Source organism: Neofelis nebulosa, chromosome 13, assembly GCF_028018385.1.
Source record: "Neofelis nebulosa isolate mNeoNeb1 chromosome 13, mNeoNeb1.pri, whole genome shotgun sequence".
NCBI lineage: Eukaryota > Metazoa > Chordata > Mammalia > Carnivora > Felidae > Neofelis > Neofelis nebulosa.
This window is the reverse complement of record NC_080794.1, coordinates 81,372,652-81,395,032: the sequence shown is the minus strand read 5'-3', so window position 1 is coordinate 81,395,032 and position 22,381 is coordinate 81,372,652. Positions and strand designations below refer to the sequence as shown.

Below are 22,381 nucleotides of genomic sequence, written 5' to 3'. Positions count from 1 at the left end.
TCTGTACTTAACTCAATCCCCTACCATTTTAATACTGTTTTTGTGACCTCTGACCAAGTGGCTCCTCTAAAACATACATGCGTGTGCGCACACGCACACACACACACACACACACACACACACACACACACCGCTCCAGAGGCACTAATTTCCCAATCAAAAGACATGTGGTTTATTACAAGCTGTCTTTAAATAACACTTTGGTTAGGAAGTTAAAAAGTTTGCCTTTAGATTAAAACACTCCAACCAAGGGGCACCTGGGTGGCTCAGTTGGGTAAGTGTCTGACCGACTCTTGATTTCAGTTCAGGTCATGACCTCACGATTCATGAGATTGAGCCCCAACAGTCTCCATGCTGGGCATGAAGCCTGCTTGAGATTCTCTCTCTCTCTCTCTCTCTCTCTCTCTCTCTCTCTGCCCCTCCTCCACTCACACACATGCACATGCACTCTCTCTCAAAAACAAAACAAAACAAAAAACCCACTCCAACCATAAGTAAAACAGACCCCAAGATTTTTTTTATGTATTAAACAATAAAACTTGAGCCTTCTAAAGAAACCAACTTTGTTTTAAAAAACATTGAAAATATATATTTTATTACAGTCTTCCATAAACACCTGAAGGTTTTAATGGATCAAAGCAAACAGATGATATTTTATATTAAACTCTTAATAAAATCCAGAAGAAAAAAAAAATCTGATTTATGTGGTGACAAAATATTTTTCCTCTTTGTGTTACGTGTATTATAAATGTATCTGCTGCTTTCCTCATGTTATTATGGAGCCTGCATTAAATCTTGTGACCAAATGAATGAAATACATCAACTACCACTAACAAAACAAAAGGTTGAACTTATCTCCTTAGGAGATTCGAGGGTAGGAATCAGGATCTGAGGCTGAATACACTTCTATTCTCTGAGACTCACAGCACTGAATAACTCCTTTACTGCCTCCTATCCACCTCTGCCAACATGCAAATGTACCCCCTCCTATGTGTGTCTGCAGCCAGGGTATTTGTGGCATTTGTATCTAGACTTCAAAACAATCCATTGTTCACAAATCTAGGACACAGCCACAAATTTCTCACAATATCCCATACGAGCATTCATCTCCAAATTGTGTCTTACAGCACGTAAAATGTGAAATCTTTGAAGAGTGGGGATAAGTGATAAGAGCTTCTCCCTTTCAAAACCATGGCATAAACTAGCCAGACACACACTAGTTCCTTTATTTCTAGGGTTTATGGAAGATTTGAGTTAGAGCAGAAATGGAAAAAGTCTAATTTTAATACTCAAGTGTTAGGTAAAGCCTGAACCCTTCAATTCCCCCCCTGAAATTTACAAAAATCCAGTTTAGTTTCCGGTGGAAAAGCAATTATTAAAAGGCAAATAAAATAAGATTTCAAAGCTCTTGTAATGTGCTGGGCATTTCGGGATGTTTTCAGACAAAGATCTTTCTAATCATCACGAATTAAGATTTCTTTCATAAAATCAGAGGGATTTCTTTCAAGATGCAAAAATATTCTTCATGTGCTCTATGAAATCTTTAGAACAATCACGTAAGTTTCCAGAGGCACAAAGACACAATGGCTGGTCAACAGGAATAGCCTTCAAGCTAGAAGACTAGCTCAACCAAAAATTACATTACTGTTCCGTGACAAGGAGGAGCTTAAATATTTCCTCTGCTACAGAAAGGCCTGATGGCAATTCCCCAGGAGGCCGTTAGCATCAGCAAGGAGTCTTGGACACTCAGCTCCCAACCTACATGGCAGCCTCAGGGATGAGCCTGGGCTCAGAGCAGGCTGCTTGGATCTCAATCCTGGCTCTACCACTCACTTGCTGTGTGGATTTGGGCAAGTTCCCTCCTTTCTCCAGAATGTGATTCTGCATCTGCAAATGTGAACAAGACGGACATTTTTCTCACTGTAATGTTGGGTGGGATTAAATGAGATAATCCTTTCTTAAGCTCTCAGCACCGGGCCGGGCCGGCACATAGGAAGTGAAATGTAAATGGCTTCAATAGCCACGGGGAAGGGTGAAGAGGTAAAAATAATCCTGCTATATCCACCAGCTATTTGGATGCTGGCCCATTTATTCTAGAAGTAGAAAGGCACAAAACACTATCTGGGGATTGAGTCATACGAGGTATCGCATCAGTAGTCAACGGACCTGCTAGAACCAGACGAGTGGTTGACAGAGCTATCTATATACGGCCTGAGTTTGGCAAAACAGGTTTATTCCAGAAGGAGATGGAGCAGGAAAATCCGTTTCTGGTCTTATTTTACTGTAAGTATATGGAAACAACTCGGCACAGCTCACGTAAGCCAGTCCCTCCTCTTTCCACGGTGTCAGGCAATTACTGGTTCCATAGGGCCAAGCAGCGCCCGTCATGATCTGGAATGGAGTTTTAATGCCATGGGCTGCTCACCTCCTCTTTCTCTGAGACTGCTCACTGTCTTCAGCAGGGGTTGGCAAAGCAGAAATGGAAACCCATTTGGTTCATACTTGGGAGAGTGGTCAAATCAGCCATGAAATCGTGGTACTTACGAACATGAGGCGGGTAGGTATGTTGTCTGATTGCACCAAAGGATTTTTGTAGAGCCAGATCTCTTCTGGCTGGATGACTCTCTGGAATGGGTCCAAAAACTCTGTGAAACTGAAACAAAACAAAGAAAGATGTGTGAGCGCTCTCATCTGTTGCCTGTATTTCCCGAGAAGGCCACTCCTTCACGCCCTCGGTGGAGAATCCAGCCTCTGGGGAAGGAGAAGGGGATGACAGGGTAAAATGGATCGAAAGAATTACCGAGACATGGTAGACACTGTACAACTTTCTGCCACCGAGGACCAATTCTGGGCATAAAAGAATAGTTGTAAAGACCCTAGGAAGTTGGGGCTCCGAAGTGAACTGAAAACCGAAGGGCAGAATGGGGGCTCGGAGTGGGGCGAGGCCAGGCCGGCAGCCGGCTCCGGGGAGGAAGCAGGCTGGAGAAGGAACAAAGGTTGAAGAGCCACCGGGGCAGCACCAGGGGGAAAACGTCGGGTTCTTCCCTCCCCTCCCTTACCCCGGACGGCGTGCTGACACCTCGCCACCAGTAGGGGGCAGAGTGAGCAAGAAAAGCTTCTGAGAGAAGACAGAAGGTTGGGCAGGAGGAAAGCAGAGAGAAAGGCAGGCAGGGAGGGAAAGCGGGGGGCAGTGAGGTGCATCCTGGGGCTGCTGCGAGGAAACCAGACCGCTTCCCCTCCTCACCTTGTCAGCCTCCCAAACCCTCCCACACCCTGGGAGCCCACAACACCCAGGCGGACGGAACCCAGTCATCACCGAGAGAAAGACGGGGAGCAAGGGGGCTGAGTCCGCGGGGATATGGTTTGCTTTGTCAGCTCACGGCCATCAGGCCACCTCCGGACCCTCCGGACCCGGTCCTGTACCTGGTGAACTCAGTTCAGGATGGGGGTCCGACAGAGCCAGGCTGAGGCTGACTGTCTTTTCTGACCTAGTCTCAGAGTCTTGTGGTCTTATCTGGTTACACAAGAGTCCGAAAGTCAAGCCTGGGTTCCAGGGAGGGGCCTGGACTCCGCCTCTCGGCAGGGATGTGACAAGGTCCCGTCAGAAAGAAGCCAGTAAGATGACACAGGTGGCTTTAAAATAACAACCTGCCACCCACGGGCCATCAGCAGTGTTAATGTGCCCACAGCCCCGCTCTCAGAGGCCCCAGAACCTTGATCCCCGTTTCTTCCCCACGCAGCCGGCACCGTCCCGCCTCACCTCGTTTGTCCCCCGCGTGTTACAACCATCATGGCGATTTTTTAAAGCCTGCAATCAGCCTTTTGCACAATTCCACACCCCACCCCGAGGAGCTGCAGCCAGAACACATCTATCAAGCAAATTATATTCCCTGGGAGCAGCAGAGCCTAGAGAGATAGATGTCCCTTCTCCAGCCACGCTCCAGCCACCAGTGCCTGCCCCTGAGATTCCAGACAGCAAGGCAGCTACGCAGAGGACCGTGGGTCTCAGAGGGCAAATGGGGGCAGAGGTGGGCGTGAGGCAGAACGGACAGGTCTGGAGACAAGACAGGGTATTTCCAAGAAAGGGCAGCCCAGGCCCAGAAACCCCCTTCCATGAGCTCTCTGTAGGTGGTTTGGGAGCCAGGAAGTGGAAACCCGGTTTCTGCTGAGCAGGTCAAGCACGACCTCCAATTACCTGCTCACCAGGGCTCACTAGGCACTGGGGACCCCCCCCCCAGCCCAGTGGCACTAGATCAGTGCTTCCCAAACATTAACGTGGCCAGGATCCACTTTGGGGTCTTGTGCTAACAGGAACAACCAGTCCTGGGTGGGGCCAGAGAGCTGGCATCCCCAGCAAGCTTCCAGGTGGTGCCACGCTGCCCACCTGTCAATCAAACCGCGATTCGCAAGGGGCCGAGGCACTGGCATCAAAGGGAGGGAGCCTATTAACCACGCAGAGTCCCGGGGCCTCACCCAGATCTACTGAATCAGAATCTTCATTTTCAGCAGGAGCCCCAGGGGATTCATGTGAGCACTAAGGGTGGACACACAGGCTCCCAGGGACGGAAAGCCGGTGCTTCCCAGCTTCAGCCATTTGAGAACCAAGGGGCACCTGCGGGGCCCAGCTGGTTAAGCGTCTGACTCTGGGTGTTGCCACAGGCCATGATCTCACGGTTCATGGGTTCGAGCCCTGCGTCCAGGCTCCATACTAACCATTAGGAGCCTGCTTGGGATTCTCTCTCTCCCTCTCTCTCTGCCCCTCCCCTGTCTCTCTCTCTCTCTCTCTGTCTCTCATTCAAAATAAGTAACGATTAAAAAAAAAAAGAACCAAGTTGGCCAAGTTTTGCCTTATCCCCCCTTCCTCCCCTACTGTGACTTTCCTTGAGACTTGGTAAACTAAAAGCCTAGAAGAAACTTCATGTCACTGCTTAATTACAAAGTCAACATTCCCTCCGTCAATATCCGGTAAATGTCAACATAAACGCAATGAAAACAAAAGACCGTTATTAAATTCTTTGGTGCCACTGCCTCTGAGAGGAGCCCACCCTCCCTGTGAAGGCCCAGGGAGCGTCTGTCCCCTGTCCATCGCCTTGGTCTGTCCGTCCCCTGCAAGGCGGGGAAAGACAGAAGGGGAAACGGGGAGGGGGGTGAGCGACCCTCTCCGTGACTGCGGAGTTGGGGGCTCTCACCTGTGTGTAACCTAAGCGCACATCGCACAGCCCCTAAAATCATCTCTAAGCACCGCTGCTGTCGTGGAAGCAGGTCAAAACGTTTTGATGCAGAAAGGATAGAGTTCCCACTAAAGGCAACCTAGCTTTTCTTTTGTGAAAACTGTACCTGCCCAGAGCCAGGTGACTTGGCTTGCTGTTGGATCTAGATCTGAGATAGGCTTCTTTAATTTCTCTGCTGCTCGAATCGCACAACTGTCTCAATCTAACCATATACCGATTTCTTCCTCGCAAAGGAGGAAGAGTGTTCTTGTTTTCTCCCGAAGTTTTCCGACGGTGCGGTTCGAAGAACTTGGAAAACATACACAATGAAAATTCAGAGACATTATTCTAACTCTATGCTGAGCAATTCTTTTTAATTCATGCATAAATCCTCCTGAGGCTGGGTTCCTATCCATACTCTCTTTCTCCGTCTCTGTCTCTCTGTCTCCTCATGGCCAGTCCTGTTTTCACAGCCCAGCCTGACTCTTAAGCAGCATACGGTATCTGCTTATATAGGAAGGGTGCAGTAGGGGAGAGGCAGTGGACCATCATCACCTTTGCCTTCTGCTTATTCATTCAACAATCACGTACTGAGTGCCTGCGATGTGCCAGGCACTGCCCTATGAACCCTGGGGAATAAAACACACGTGGTCCCCCTCTTGCAGAGATTACAGTCAAGGGACCGTGAAGTGCCAACTGACTGGGGAATGAGACGTCAAGGTCTTCGGTTACAGGTGTCAGAGCTGTCTACACAGATCACCAGCCCACTCTGCTTTCAGGAGATGTCGGGTTAGGAGTGTTCCAGTAGGTGGACCCATGAGATGGCCTCTAATCTAGGGCTGCTTATGAGGATCCTAACCCCCGGAAATGTCACAGGGTGTGGACCTATCACTGTCCACATGCTGAATGGGGCAACATTCAGAATTAGGAACCCAGAAGAATGGCCCATCTTGACATCACACTAGCAAGGAACAGTGAAGCCTCTGTCCCCCATGCTTCTTCTAACTCAAAGCCAAGTTCTCAAAGCTCTGCAATCTCCCCCCTTTAATCATATCACATACGTTGATGGCATAGCTTTTTCAAAATAGGTTAACACTTCAGTCACATACTAGACACAAATTTCTACCTCCTTTTCCCACAACCAAAAATAACACAAGATTGTACTGAAATATGAACCTAACCAGACCATTAAACTTGGTTCAAATCCCTGCTTTGGCATTTGCCAGCTGAGGGGCTTGAGAAAAGTCACTTAACCTCTCTGAGACTTCGTATCTTTCCCCCCACCCCACCCCCAGGATGGCTACACCTTCCAAAGCAGTAATAATACTGCAATCATCAGCAGTAAGAAAAGTTAGGGTCTGGCAAGTGTCTAGGGCACTGAAGGCCTCCATCAAAGGTGGCTGCTGTTCCTCCAATGTGAACATCAACACTGCTGAGGACACAAAGTGGGTCTGAGAAGGACTCCCCACCCCCATTCTCCCCAACCTTGGGGCAGGGAGGTTGCATGCCGGGGGAAGAGGGTCAGACAGACAACGATGACAACTGTCACTCATCATCTGACCATTCTGTGAGCGACAATGGCCCAGGAAGTCCCTTTTGAACCTTGCAGTGTGATAAAGAAGTTTTCCAGGCAAGAGCAAAAAGTAAAGCCTGTTCCTTAACTGAACTATTGACTTGCCCCACGGGTGGGCGTCTCCCATGAGAGAGGGAAAACACTTACAAATGGGCACTGGATGCGGTCAGTAGACAGGCAAGTCGCTCCAGGCCCGGCAGGGAGGAGGTGTGTCAGACTTACTGTTAGTCCTAGGGCAAAGGGTGGGATGAGGCCACGGACAGAATGTACTGATGAATTATCTCTGTGAGCCAGCAAGCCCGTGACCTGTCTCTGAACATACAGCCTTCTCCTGAGTTCGGTGGTTGGCCATCCCAAAGACAAGAGTAACAAATTTCATAATAACTGGTTATTACATTTGGAGCCATCTTGTGCCATGCCCTTGACCTGGTGCTTTCCAACATTATTTCATTTAATTTTCATAAGAGCCTATGAGATAGAAATTGCTGTTATTCCCATTTTATAGACAAGAACACTGAGGCTACAAGACAAAGGGTCTCTTGCCTAAGTCGTCACAGCTCTATGTGCCTTGGAAATGTCCACTAATGCACATCCTCCTCAGCACATAGTCTGGAACTTTAAGGAAAGAACATGCAAATACACACACACACACACACACACACACACACACACACACACACACTGCCCACCAGTGTAGTGGCAACTGAAATTATTTGAATAAGAGACACAATTTTCCACAATTAGAAATATAACCTTGCTCTTGGGAAATGCAACATGTTGATCTCAGTTCTCACTGTGAAGGCTAAAATCAGATTCTTGCAGAGGGCAGTCGGATGTTTGTTGTGAAGGAGGGAAGGGAAGAAACAATGCACAGAGAAGGAGGTGGCAAGAGAAGTGAAGACCCCAAGAAGTTGCCCCCACCATCCCCCTCCTCCCCGCCCCCCAGAGAAGCAGGTGCCGTGCAGCAAAGCTGTCGGCCGCTCACCTGCACTGTATCCAGGAGACCAGCCCTGGACCAGATGAGGAACAGCTCCCATGGCCCCCACCCCATCCTGGGGATGGCCCCTCTTCTCTGCAGCAAGCTTCACAAAGGATGGGAAGGCAGGCTTAGCGAGGGTGGCCGTGCCCCGGGGGCCGAGGCACAGGCACAGGCGGGCTCCACTCCTCCTCCCCCGGTTCCAGCCCTCATGCCCTCCCAACTCTGTGGGCACTGACTCCGGAGGGACAGCCTGGGTTGGATTTGCACTCACCCTCACTGACTGCGTGACCTTGGGCAAGACGCTTCCCTTCCTGGGCCTTGATTTCCTCATCTGCAAACTACTGCTGATGATGACACCTACACACTTCCGTCAGAGGGCTGGTGTGAATATTAAGGTGATGGTGTGAAGTTCTTAGAAGGGCACCTGCGAATAGCACGCGTTCTGTACGTGTGTTACCGCGCTGCAGCCAAAAGCCTCAAATTACAGCCTAACGCTGGGTCCTGCCCTCGCGTCTGAAACCACACAGGCTTCGACCAGCCTGACCACAAGCTCCCTTCCCTGCTCTGCCCCCTCAGGGGAGATCCCCTGGCCAAACAACCCTCTTTATCAAGGGGCCAGGTGAAATTATTGCTTATTATCCCTGAGTATGGGGTTTTGGTCCCCTACCAGCCCACAAACAGGCCGATCACATCCTCCTGTAGGAACCAGGGCCACCCCTCCCTCTTGGAGCTACACAGCCTGCCTCCCACAGGCCCTGCTGGCTGGCAGTCTCCTCCTCCCCTGCTGTGCGCATATGTGACTAATAAACTTCCATCCATCTCTCTGTCCCAACCTCCATGTATGGCCACCCCCATGGCCCCTAGGGAAGGAATCCCTCCTCACCAAGGGTGTGAAGATAGGACGATCAGAGCATGTACTCCTTGGCCAGGCCCTCTGTACATGATGGGGTGGGACAGGGGTGGAAACATCTGGGCCGAGCCTGGAAATGTCTTCAATCTATCCAGCTCCAGGAAGGAAGAGAAAGGACCAGGGGTGGGCAGTGTGGATAAAACAAAGCTGCCGACCCAAAGACTACCTGCTCACACTGGCTCTTCTTCAGCATTTAGAAAAACGGCCCTAGGGGTGCCTGGGTGGCTCAGTCGGTTAAGCGTCTGACTTCAGCTCAGGTCACGATCTCCCGGTTCGTGGGTTCAAGCCCCGCGTCGGGCTCCGGGCTGACAGCTCAGAGCCTGGAGCCTGCTTCGGATTCTGTGCCTCCCTCTCTTTCTGTCCCTCCCCTGCTCATGCTCTGTCTCTCTCTGTCTCTCAAAAATAAATAAAACGTCAACAAAAAATTAAAAAAAAGAAAAAGAACAGCCCCAACCTGCCTCCCCTATACCTGTGGTCACCAATACTGGGACCACAGACACACACGGACCTCTGACACATGCTCCATGAAGTACACGACACCTCCAACCACGGATGGATCCATGGATGTTTGGTCTTCCCAAACATGTATACTCTGAACTTAATCAAGCCTTTGGATCCAACTTCTAGCTTATAGGAAACACAGGGGCAGAGGAATAAGTCAAATGCCCTCCAGCAACGAATTAGACAAGTCTAGGAATAAAGCTAGATGGAATGTTCCAGATTGCAAGACTCTGAAGAGACAAGACAACCAAATGTAACATGCATTTGACTGGCTCTTGGGTCAAAAAAATTAAAAAGCCATTAAAAAGAAACTTGGGGGATGAGCAGGGCAGTACAGGGACGGGAACGGACTAGACATCAGGTGATAATAAGGTACTCATTTCCTTCAGTGTGGTAAGAACATGGATATCTAGAAGAATGCCTTATTTTTTGGAGAAGCATTTAGGGAGCTTAGGATAATCACCAGCAATTTACTCTCAAATAGTTCAGAAAATTATACATAAAGCATATAAATACAGAAATAAAGCAAATAAGTTAAAATGTTAATTGCTAAGTCTAGGCGGAGTATACGGGGGAATCATTTTGCTGTTTCTACTTTTCCGCATATTTGAAAATGTCCAGGATGAGATGTCGGTACAGTGAGGTCCAGGAGCAGGAGCCCCTAAAGTGGGGGGACTAGGACAGAAGGTAATGTTGGCCATGAAAGTAAAGTGTTGGCAGCCACAGCTGTGGAGTTGAAAAGGCTATGTTCTACCCTTGCCACTTACAAGCCGTGTGACCCTGGGCAAGTTACGCCTCCTCTCTGAGCCCTGGTTGCCTTGTCCACGAGTGGAGATAACCACACAAACTACCTTCAGGGCCGTGGTGAGGAATGGATGGGGAGGAAACGCATAATGGACTCAGCACAGAGCAGGCTGTGCGACGCTCAGTAGATGCCCCCTCCCCATCAGGCAGCTCCTGCAGCCAACGGCATATTCAAACCACCACACAGAAAAAGCAGGACACACCCAAACATGCCTGCAGTGGGGCGGGGGCGTACCCGGAAGCATATTTCGCAGCAGCACCACGTTCAAAATCATGTGCATCAGCCCAAAAGTCCAAACATTTAATCCAACAATTTCTGAACATCTCTACAGAGGGTGCCTTCCCTTTGGAAGTCAACGGAAGCCTGAAAACATTTCACTGTCTGACTTCAAACAGAAAATCCTGGTCTACAGACACGTGGGCTGCAAAAGCCAATGCATCAGGTCCAGCTAGGACTTTGTGACCGGGGGCAAGCTGGCGAAGTCCCCTTCCCATCTGTAAAATGGGAAGCACCCCTGCTGAAATGTAAGAATCTGAGTTCAGTCAGGGTCCATCAGAAGCACCCAACAACTGCCATTAATGCTACTATTCACTGAAAAATCACAAATTAAAAAAAAAAAAAAATCCTAAGAATATGCATCCCACAAAACAACGTGGGGACCTTATCTAGATCCTGATTCAAAGAAATTAGGTGTTCATTTGATTGGGGTTTACAAGTGGTGTTGTGCTCTTCGGGGGGGCTTGTTCAGTTTTTTGTTTCATTGTTTTTGTTTTTCTTCAGTTCTCATCGGTTAAAGTTTTTGAAGTATTGGCATATGAAATGATGTTATGACTGGGCTTTGCTTTAAAATACTCCATCAATAGGGGCACCTGGGTGGCTCAGTTGGTTAAGCACCCAACTCTTGATTTTGTCTCATATCACGATCTCATGGTTTGTGAGTTCGAGCCCTGCATTGGGCTCCACACTAATGGCGTGGAGCCTGCTTGGGATTCTCTCTCTCCCCCTCTCTCTGCCCCTCTCCACTTGTATGCTCTCTTGCTCTCTCTCTCTCTCAAAATAAATAAATAGGGGCACCTGGGTGGCTGAGTCGGTTAAGCATCCAACTTGGCTCAGGTCATGATCTCACGGTTTGTGGGTCTGAGCCCGCGTCGGTCTCTGTGCTGACAGCTCAGAGCGTGGAGCCTGTTTCGGATTCTGTGTCTCCCTCTCTCTCTGCCCCTCCTCCACTTGCACTCTGTGTCTCTCAAAAAGGAATAAATGTAAGTAAGTAAATGTAAGTAAGTAAGTAAAGAAATAAATAGTAAGGAAAAATACTCCACCAATAAAGGGGGAGAGGGGACCAGATGAAATCAAAGTCCTGATAACTGGTGGAGGGTTTGTGACAATTTCCACAACATGAAGTTCGTTTGTTTGTTTGTTTTTAAATGACTTTGCTCACTGGCCAGAAAGATACTCCAAAATTAAGTGTTTTCTCAGCCAAAGCAACTGATGCTCTTGGAAAGTATTATTTCAGTCAAGTGTACAGACAGAAAGAGGAATGAATAAAAGTCAGCAAGAAGAAAGGAGAGACAAGGGAAGAGGTCAGCTGACTCACAGAAGGAGTTCCCTTCCAAAACCTGCACACCTAGACCTCTCTGAAGACCCTCAGGTCAAGACCCCGAGGTCGCCTCAGAGCCTGAGGCGATGAGGAGTCCTCTCCCGGGCTCAGATGCTGCCCAGACTGGACGCCTCGGAAAGCAAGTGCTTCATAACTAAGGCGGTGACATGTGGGTGACAGGTGACTATGGGCAGAGCCAGGCAGCTGAGAAACCTATGGAATCTGCCTCCCACTGGCTGTCGGGCCTCCCAGAGCTCAGAGCCCAGGCCCAGGCTCAGAAAAGCTCTCCCAGCAGGGCCGGCAATGCAGAGCCCTCTGGGCCAGACACATCTCCCAGCAGAAAACGTTGCAGGGACCACCAGACTGTCTCTGAGCCACAAGCAAACAAAAACCACTCCAAAGGAAAAAAAAAAATGTAGTGAAAGGGGACGAGGGAGGAAAGTTCGTATCTCTTTGCTAACAGACCTCAGTCTCCAATTAATCTTTGGCTCTAGAATGCCCAGGGAACCATTCATTCCTGGATTAAATAAGTCTTTAGGAAGTTAGCCACAGCTGAAAGCACTCTGGAACATTCTACGTACCCACACCTGGAATATGTGGTATGTGGCCACACCAGGCCACATAAAGACCCCAGAATACACCACTGAGCAGAGTCCTGGGGCAGCACAGAATGCCACTCAATGCTTAGGACAAAACACAGTGAAGACAGAACTTAATTTGAAGGGGTTTCTGAGCTATAATTTTAATTAAAACACATCAGCCAGAGAGAGCACTTGTTCCCAAATGGGGCCCTCAAGTGTCTTCGAGATCTTGCTCCCTTATAGCCTCATCTGAATTTCCCCGGTGGCAGTTAGCAGGGGTCCAGCTAGCAACAGGCCCTTCTTCCCCGAGTCCTTGGCAGATATCAGCAAAGCCCTGACCTGAATGAAGCCCCTGATCATTTTCTCCATGACTTATTTTTCCATGTTCTAGAATGATCTTCAGTTGGGCTGGTAGGTGAGAGGAGGCAGATTCCTGAGACTGCACAGCCACAGATCAGAAGGCCCAGGGCCAGGGACGGCCATGATCAGACAAGAGGCTGATGGGCAGGGGCCAGGTCAGGGCTGAGAGCATGTGGATGTGAGACAAGACGCTGGGGTACATCTCCCCTTGGCATGAAAACCTGCTCAGCAGCCAAGGTCTGGAGGAGGCAGAAGTTTCCCCCCTTCTACCCTGAGGAATGGCCAGGCCTGTGGTTTTCAAGCAGATCAAGAACCCTCATTTTTGCCCCCAAAGTTTTTTGCTGTCGGCATCACCGGCACTACAAGCCCTCAACCCCTTAATGCAAAGTCAAGTTGGGACACAGTCCCGTGGACCCGGGTTAGGCCGTGCGTAACTGCAGGCTCCCTGGGCCGGTTTCCGTGGCCCCAGTGACAGCCAGCTCCCGAGTGAAGGACCCAGCAATGGCTGCCTGTTGGTACGACTAGGCTCTGTGGCTGGGATCCGTCTGCTGACTTGAAATCTTCCTAGGAAAAGAATCAAGGATAAGCCAGGTCATACCACCACGGCCGCAAAGACACAGTGATGATCTCAAGGCTGAATGCAAGGGCCACAACCAAACACCAGCTCCAAATGGGCACCAGGGACTTTTGTCTGCTTTCGATCGGAGCCATAGCCCCAGGGCTTAGAGCAGTGCCTGGCATGAAGCAAGTGCTCAATAAATACCTACTGCACCAAGACTAAACAAATCCACGGCCGCTATTTCAACAAAGATGGGATCTTCTGCCACATGGAATCTTCAGTCGGCGGCTGGCAGCTGGCCGCCCTTGGACTGAAAGCAGCTTCTTGCTACTACATTTGCTTTGGGCTGCTCGGTGTTTTGTGTTTTTTGGCTGTTGGTTTTTTTTTTTTTTTTTTTTTTTTAATGTATAATTCATGGCCAATGTTTAAAAACCAGGAGCTCTTACTGCACAATCTGCATCTCTGGGTTCCGTTGAAGAATTTGGTCTGGAAACCTCAGGCCCACATCCCGCCAGGGCAGCAAACTGATGAAGGAGCGAGGAAAGGGCCGCCCGCCTGGGAGGGACAAGTCCTGCCTCGGGTCTGGCCACGCCCGTTGTGCTTGTGAATCCCCCGGCTAGACCGTGCAATATGACACATGCTCTTCTCTGTGGCTGCTGCAGCCTGGCTGCTGGCTGGCCCAGGAGTGGGGGGCACTTAACAGTCTCCAGGACCCCCCCAGTCTATGAGGCCAGCGCCCCCAGTGGACGAGTGCACCTCTCTCTTCTCAGGGAGCATGGCTTTGCAGACAGCTCGTCTGCTGCCTGGTTTGTTAGGACGCATCGGCCCACAGCACTTGGGTGCTCCCCTCCAGCAGCACTGGAGGCACCTACCCACCCCTGCAAACCTTGCTCTCAACTCTGTCCCAAGTGACAAGAGACCCCCCAGCCCCGAGGCACTGCTGAGAACTGGGTTTGATGCGTCCCCGGTCATCTCAATGGCTCCTTAGTAACACAGTAAATGAGATGTCATCTTCAGAGACATCCAGAAGGAAGAGAAGGGGAGAGGAAGAGAAGTGGGGAGAGAGGAAGCAGAGTGAGGGAAGATGGGTCAGCTGATCGCTTTCTGAGTGCTTCCTATAGGCCAGGAGCCTGCTAGGCACATGTTACAGCTTCCCTCAATCACTCCTCACAACGAAAAGGTAGGCACTGCCGTCCCCAATGTCCAGGGAGGGAAACTGAGGCTCAGAGGGTGTTGTGTTTTTGTTTTTGTTTTTGTTTTTGACCTGCCCAAATTCACTCAGCAGGACAAACAGCAAAACTGAAGCTCAAACCCAGGTCTTCTAACCATAACCCTGGGCTATTTCCACAGCCCCCGTTTCTGGGAGGGTGGGCAAGGGTACACTGAAGTGACAGCAAAACCACGGGTGGGCTGCAGACAACTCCACTCGGTACAGGCAGCGGTGGGAGGATCCGGGGTCTGCCCGGGTAGTACAGGGATGCAGGCTGGTGCTGGACAGCAGCTCACTGGACCGGAGCCAGCTAGCGGCCACTGATTACCTTGTGACCACAGGAAAATCGGTCCTTCAGTGTTGTTACTTCCTGATCAGTATAATGCAAATTCATTCGCTGTCTCATTCATTCATCTGCAGTAGAGCAAGGCAGTAAAAGGACCTTGGCCCAATCACTTTACTTCTGTGTGCCTGTTTCTCATCTGTAAAAGGATTACTATCCATGAGATAACTGGCACATAGTAAGCAAGCCTGATAAATGCTCAGTTTTTCTCCTCATTCATTCATTCATGCAGTCATGTGTTCAACAAGCACTGACATCCGCCAACACCCTACTCAAAAGGGGCTAGTGTTGATCCTGGGCTCCTGGGGCACCGTCTTCCTGCTCTCTGATCCCTCTCCTTGCTCACTTTGTCTTTCTTAAGCTCCTCTCCCTGCCTCCAGACCCTTCATAAATAATGTTGGGGGGTGCCTGGGTGGCTCAGTCGGTTCAGCGTCCGACTTTGGCTCAGGTCATGCTCTCACGGTTCGTGAGTTCAAGCCCCGCGTCGGGCTCTGTGCTGACAGCTCGGAGCCTGGAGCCTGTTTCAGATTCTGTGTCTCCCTCTCTCTCTCTGCCCCTTCCCCCTTCATGCTCTGTCTCTCTCTGTCTCTCAAAAATGAATAAACATTAAAAAAAACTTTTTTTTTTTTTAAATAATGTTGGCCCAAGAGCCCATCCTACGACTGGAGCTGAAACAGTGGGGACCACATTGTGTTCTCAGGGCCCCATCAGCCCAACTTCCGGCCTTTCCAAATTGACATCCCCATCCCTAATGCCTACATGCCCGTGTTCATTTCAAGCGTTATTCACCAAACGCATGATACAGGAACAACCCTAAGTGTCCATCAGTGGATGAATGGATAACGAAGAGGTGCTGTATACATACAATGGAAAATTATTCAGCCGTAAGAAAGAAGGACATCTGCCATTTGTGACAATATGGATAGACCTTGAGGACATTCTGCTAAATGAAGTCAGACAGAGACAGATACTGTATGATCTCACTTCTATGTGGAATCTAAACAAGCAAACTCATAGAAACAGAGACTAGAATGGTGGCCAGCATGGGCTGCAGGTGGAAAGGAGGAAAAATGGGGAGATAGTGGTCAAAGTGTAGCAACTTCCAGCTATAAGATGAGTAAGCTCCAGAGACCGAATGTATATATGGCATGGTGACTACAGTTAGTAACACTGTATCCTACACTTGAAGTTTTCCAAAACAGACCTTCAATGTTCCTACCACAAAAAAAGATATATTAACTCTGTGACACGCTGCAGGTGTTAGCTGATGCTACAGTGATAATCATTTCTCAGTATACAAGTGCATCAGATCAACATATTATATACCTTAAATTTACACAATGTTTTTTTTAAATTTTTTTTTAACGTTTATTTATTTTTGAGACAAAGAGAGACAGAGCATGAACGGGGGAGGGTCAGAGAGAGAGGGAGACACAGAATCCGAAACAGCCTCCAGGGTCTGAGCTGTCAGCACAGAGCCCGACGCAGGGCTCGAACCCACAAACCGCGAGATCATGACCTGAGCCGAAGTCGGACGCCTAACTGACCGAGCCACCCAGGCGCCCCTAAATTTACACAATGTTATATGTCAGTTATGTCCCAATAGAGCTGGGGGAAAAAAAAAAAAAACACACAACTGGGTATAAAAATCAAGTAATACTGGTAAAAGGAGGCTAACAGGATGCTGCTAAAGAAGTCAATCGTTGCTTCTCTGCCTTAAATGATTCCCCAGAGTCCTTTAACTTGTGATTTTATAAGTGGTATCGCGTCTCCAAATGAATCCGTACCCAGTGCGACTGGCAACATTACCAATCAGAATGACCCCCTTGCAGAATACTAAAGGTGCCTCTCAATCGCCATCTACACAATCAGCAGCAGGGACGGTACCTTCTCCCCTGTAGACACAATACCTTTGTTTAAAAACGTAACAGTGAACCCCCCTGGCTGTCTCTAAAATATAACAAAGCAGAAGCAGAAGGCTTATACTTGCCACCCTCAACCTGTCAGACAGCCAGCTGGACTTATCAGAGAGGCTTCCCCCGATTCTGCAGTCATTACGGGAAGGTCTTAATTGGCTTTCGCGATTTTGCACAGCACTGCGAATTTGGATAATCGAGTTTGGAAAAAAAGTGTAATCAAGCTGATTTATCCACAATTATCTCCCCCTATTATCCTCCTTGTTACCCCATTCTGCAATTACTTGCATGGAAAATTTTTATGTAATAGAGACATGCAGGCAAAGGCAGCGGATCCCCTGAATCCCGCAGTGAGCGAGGGGCTCAGCTCTTCCCAAGGACCCTGGGCCCCTCCAGGAGGCGGCCCCAGGCAGGCTGACCTCAAGGCAGGTAGTGTAAATGAGGCGCTAATGCCCAAAGAGCCTCTGCTCCAAAGCTAGTGTTCCTTGAACCCTAACTTGGAAACTCACACTTAGCACCCTCTGAGAGAGGACTGGCTCCCTGTCAGGTCAACCAGTGGACGCGGCTGACCACCACCAGGCGCATTCCAAAGCAAGTCCAAATTCAACAGTGGAAAACGCAGCCACTGAGGGTTGCTACCGGCTCCGACACTTGAACGGCGACCCCCCTGCCTATATCAATAGTAATTTGAAACAGTATTGTACCATCTGGCATTCTCGAGCCACATGTTGTTCTGGACACTCTCCATGCACCACGTACCTCTTCTACTTCACAAACCCTACGGAGTATTACTGGCATTACGACCATTTTACAGACGGTCGAACTGAGGCCCTCAGAGGCCGCATAGTAACAGCGTAGCCAGATCCCAGAGCCTTCCGAGCCTGTGCGCTGTGCTCATACTCACTGAGGGGTCCCGACTCAACAAAGAGCAGGTGGAGACAGAGAGGTTTATCTTCACATCGAAGGATCAGCTCATCTTTTACAGGGGGATTTGGGAAGAAACAGGAAAACTTTAAAGAAACGGAAAGGAAGCCACCCACAGATGCAGGCTGGGGGGGGGGGGGGCCATCTTGATTTGAGGCCGTTGGCAGTGCCTGTAGGAAAGTCCACGGGTGGAGGTCCCGGTCTCAACTGGGCCACCACGTGCCTCATGACTTTGCAGATGACACCTGTGTCTCTGACCCTCAGTTTCTCCACTTGTAAAAGGCGTGGGTCGGCCCTACGCAATACCGGTGACTTGTAGGGTTTGAAGGGCTTCTAACGTGAGAACAGAGCAGGGCCAAGAATGCCCTGGGACCGCGCTTCTCAATCCTAGCTGCACAGCACACTCACTGGAGACACTTTTAAAAATATCACTGCCCTTGCCCTGCCCCGGACCAAACAAGTGTGGATCCCTGGGCGTCCCGGGTGCGGTACTCCTGCTCTGGGGTCAACAGGACACTTCTCTTTCCGCTTCTGTTCTTTTCTCTTTCATGTGGATTTTCCCTTTGATTTGTGTCTTCACCTCTCTTATTCCTTTCCCTGATGAATGAATCAAAAGTGGTCCTTTCTAAAATGCGACAAGGAACCCATAGCATCTGGCATCGAAAAACATGTGCTTGTTTTGTGTTCTGCCCACGAGTCCTACTTCACAGGGACTCCCCTCCGAAGGCCTCGCCAGTTGTGGGCAAGGCCGGTGGCCAGCACTCCGTGTCTGTGCCGCCTGGCCTCGGCCGAGATTAGCCTGGGCTGGCCGCAGGTCCCTCAGCCTTGGACGCCACTCCCAATGGGCAGCATGAAGAACCATTTGGATTTGGAAAGAGGGAGACGATACCACTCCAGCCCTGAACTTGGAAGCGCCAGTCCTGAGCAGGTGCAAAGAGTTTAATACATGTCCGTTGAGCCTGAAGTAGTGCCAGATGCAGGGATCCAGCCAGAGCGAACAAGGCACAGCCCGTGTCCCAGGGAGCCCAGCGTGGCTGGTGGGAGGGAGGTGGGGAGAGGGGGAGGCACAAGCCTAAAAAGCCGCTGTATTAATTTCCTATTGCTGTCGTAACAAACGGCAAGTGGCTTTAGCAACACTAGTTCCAGAGGTCAAAGGTCTGATGCACATTTCACTGGGCTCAGATCAAAGTGTAGCAAAGCTACATTCCCTTCTAGAAGCTCTGGGAGAGAATCCGTCCTTGCCTTTTCCAGCTTCTAGAGGTGTCCCTCATTCTTTGACTCGTGACCCCCTTCAACTTCACAGCCGGCAAGAGTAAGTCTGGATCTGTCCACCCTGCATCTCTCTGGCCCCCTCTCCTGCCTCTCCTTCCTCCACTTTCAGAGCGAGTTCAAAGACTCCCGTGATTCCACTGATCCCACCCAGATAATCCGGGATAACCTCCCCGATGAGCAACCTTAGTTACCTCTGGGACCTTAAACCCCCTTGCGACACAAGGCGACACGTCCACAGATCCCAGGGATCCGGATGCGGACGTCCCTGCGGGACATCATTCTGCCGCACGCTGACCACTTACAGTGACTGGCTGTGAGGACACGCTGTTAGGTGAAGGGACAATCCTGGGCTCTCCTGTGTTGTGGCTGTTGGTGGTGTTTACATGCAAACATACAGTGGGCAAAAAGGCGGGAAGAAAATCCCCAAAACGTTAACACTGGTTGTATCTGCTCAGTCACATGTGTACACCTTCCCACGGACACTTAGCACCACACAGGGACCGCTGAGGAGCCCGCCAGGCCGGAAGCGGCATGAACAGAGTCTGTCTTTCTCCCTCCATCCCTGGCTCACAGTGGTGACCATGGTGGACACTGACAGAGGACTCCCAGGTGGGCTAGCACATTCTAAGTGCTTTACACGCGTTAACTCGGTCCTCGCGAGGCTCCACGGAGGTCAGTGTTATTTTAAGCTCCACTGTTTGCACCGGAGCGAGCTCCTCCAGGCCACCTCGCTCAAAGCCACCCCCCAGGGACCCTGGAAAGGTCACTGGCACTTTCATCCTCCTCGGCCGATGAAGACCCGCACCGACTCCGTATCCTGAACCCAAACAGCAATTTCTCATTTATCTCGCTTCTGACCTCAACGAAGATGAGGCAGAAGCCTGGCAGGGAGGACCCCCCCCCTCCCGCCCCAGGAAAGAAGGGAGCAGGGCTCTGTTCCCGGTCAGTGCCAGTGGACCCCTCTGTAGGCTGGAGGCAGGGGTGCAGGGCGCCAGGACAGTGAGGATGGACACAGGGACAGGGACACGGACGGGGGAGATCTCCACCAGCCCAGCCCAGTGGGAGCGCGAGGACTTCGGAGCCACGTGGATCTGTACCAGAATATAACCTGCGTCTTGGAGCTGTGATCCCTGGAGGTGCCACGCACCCAGCCTGGGTCTCCCTCGGGGACCAGGGTCTCTGAGCAGTGAGAACTGGAGGAGGTGAGCAGCTCGGCCCGGGGCCTGGAATCCACCGCCCGGCCACTCGCATCGCTACCGTATGGGACTCTCTCGCTCTACCCCAGCCACGCTGGCTCCCCCGAGGGGCCCTGAGCTCACCAAGCGTGCCTCCACGCCGGGCATTTTGTCCTTGCCATTCTCTCCACCCGGAATGTTCCTCCCAGACACCTGCAAGGCTCGCTCTTCTCTTGCTTCAGGCCTCTGCTCAAACAGCATCTTTTCAGGCAGGTGTTCTCGAATTATTTCCACATAAAATAGCAAAACCTCATTCCAAACCAGCCCTTCCTCTCCTTCTCGGCCACATCTTTTCCTACTGGGCGTCACCACCAACAGACTGTATTTTCATTTGTGTGCTTCTCTATAGCCTCTCTCACCAGACTGGTGGACCAGCTTGATGGGGGCAGGGACTTTATCCATTTTGTCACTGCTGTGTCTCCGGGGTCCTGAGCTGTGCCTGAAGCCTAAAAGGGGTTCAAAAGAACTTGTTGAGGAATGGATGCTCCCTTTGCATAATTTCTGGGGGAAAAACCCACACATACATTTAGTGATATCCCCTCCCTCCAACAAATGGTCTGTAATCCTATTTCTGGCTGCAGGAGAGAGTTGTAGAAAATGAGTTAGGGGTCATCACTCACACACACACACACACACACACACACACACACCAGGCACACCAGACAACTGGGAAGGCCAAGCACAGCCAGAATGACCAAGGGCAGAGAGGCTTGGATACAGACCCCACCCCAGGCCACATGAGGCTGGGAGAGTTTGACGATTTGATTCTGTCCCTTCCCCCTTCCCCGCCTCTGACATCCATAAGGCAGGAAAGATCCAGCACCTCCACGTGTGGAAATCTAAAGTCAGTTGGTTTTCACAGAAATGCTCAGCTCACCTGGGCAACAGATTTCTAACAGCCTCAAGCGCAGGCAACACAGCTGAGGCCCTGAAGGCAGATGAGGACATCAGCCATCTCCTGTCAAGGGGGCCCCTGGGTCAAGTGCTTTACAGACCTGGAGACTAATGCTACATTTCACAGCTGAGGTTCAGAGAGGTTAAGTAATCAGATGGCGGCCTCACAGCCAATAAGTGGCAGCGGGGACTCGAACCCGGGGCTGTCTGACTTCCAGCCCGTGAAGGCCTCCCACCACCCCACACCACCTCCAGGCCTGAAGAGGACCCGTGTCTGCGTGTTCACACAGACGACCTTGGCCTCTTTGCTGTCCTGGGAGAAGAGGAGACTCCCCCACCAGAGTCCCCAGGGCCATACACAGAGGCACCGATGGGTCAGCTGCCGACCCGCAAACAGACAAAGGAGGCAGAAAGAGCTTCTCCGAGGCAGGCACAAAGTCCCTGGCCACTGAATTCCTACCCTACAGACCCTGGAAGAGCTGTCACTAAACCCCAAGACAGCAGAATTGTAGCATCGGTGGCCCTTAGAGGAGGAACAGACTTTAGTGATCAGCTGCTCACTAGCTGACTTAGAAGAAGAGTTCAGTGTCCTGATGTGTCCAAGGGAGACAACAGGGGCACGGAACCCCACCGGATGGGGGAGGGAGGGAGAGGAGGGGCTGTTACATAAAGAGCCTGGCATCCAGGGAGAGCCCTAGGCAGGGTTAGCCCTGGCTATTGTTTCACTAGCTTTCAACTCCTCCCCCTCCATTTAAAAATCCTCTCTGGGGGGACCTGGGTCGGTTAAGTGTCTCACTCTTGACTTCAGCTCACATCATGATCTCACGGTTCCTGAGTCCAAGCTCTGCATCGGGCTCCGTGCTGACAGTACAGAGCCTGCTTGGGATTCTGTCTCCCTCTCTGTCTCTGCCCCTCCCCTGCTTGCTCTCTATCTCTCTCAAAAATAAATTTTAAAATATATACTTAAAAAAAAAAAATCCTCTCCAGAATTCAGCTGTCACGGTTAAGCGGTGATTCCCGCCAAGCAAGCAGTCCGAATGTGGTCAGAAAGTTCCACTTGGTTTAAAGCTCTTTCATTCAAGGAACTGCACTGTCTTCTTCCTGACATCCCCCGGGCTGCCCTGGAGCCCCCCTGGGACGATCCACACCTGGGCATGGTCTGGCTGAGCATCCACAACTGAGTCACCTGCTCCCCACAGCCCAGGGTCTGCAAGCCTGTCACTGCCTGGCGGCAAGAAGGTATAAGATCCAATGGTATGGAGTCCTGAACCCTACCCCATCCTCTGAGAGTGCTCATACCACCAGGCAGGGCATCCACTGGGCATCTGTCGTGTGACAGTCACCGTGTTACTGCTCGGGGCGGGGCACCTATTAAGGCAGACACAGGCCCTGTGAGTCTTGGGTCCAAAGCAGAAGACAGATGATCAGACAACAGCCACACAGTTTGGTGAGCACTGTGATGGGGGAGAAGGGCTGCTGGCCAGCTCGCATGCCCAGGAGAAGCTCCCCAGA

The 22,381-nt window shown here is 50.6% G+C and overlaps 1 protein-coding gene across 2 annotated transcripts in view; it reads right to left on the bottom strand.

The window, feature by feature from the left end:
- Positions 1–22,381, bottom strand: part of PLPP4 (phospholipid phosphatase 4) — a 127,990-nt gene that overhangs the window by 79,490 nt on the left and 26,119 nt on the right. For both annotated transcript variants that reach the window (XM_058697956.1, XM_058697955.1), the window contains exon 2: positions 2,545–2,653. In XM_058697956.1, coding sequence (XP_058553939.1) covers positions 2,545–2,653 — 109 coding nt within the window. The remainder of the gene's footprint in view (positions 1–2,544; positions 2,654–22,381) is intronic.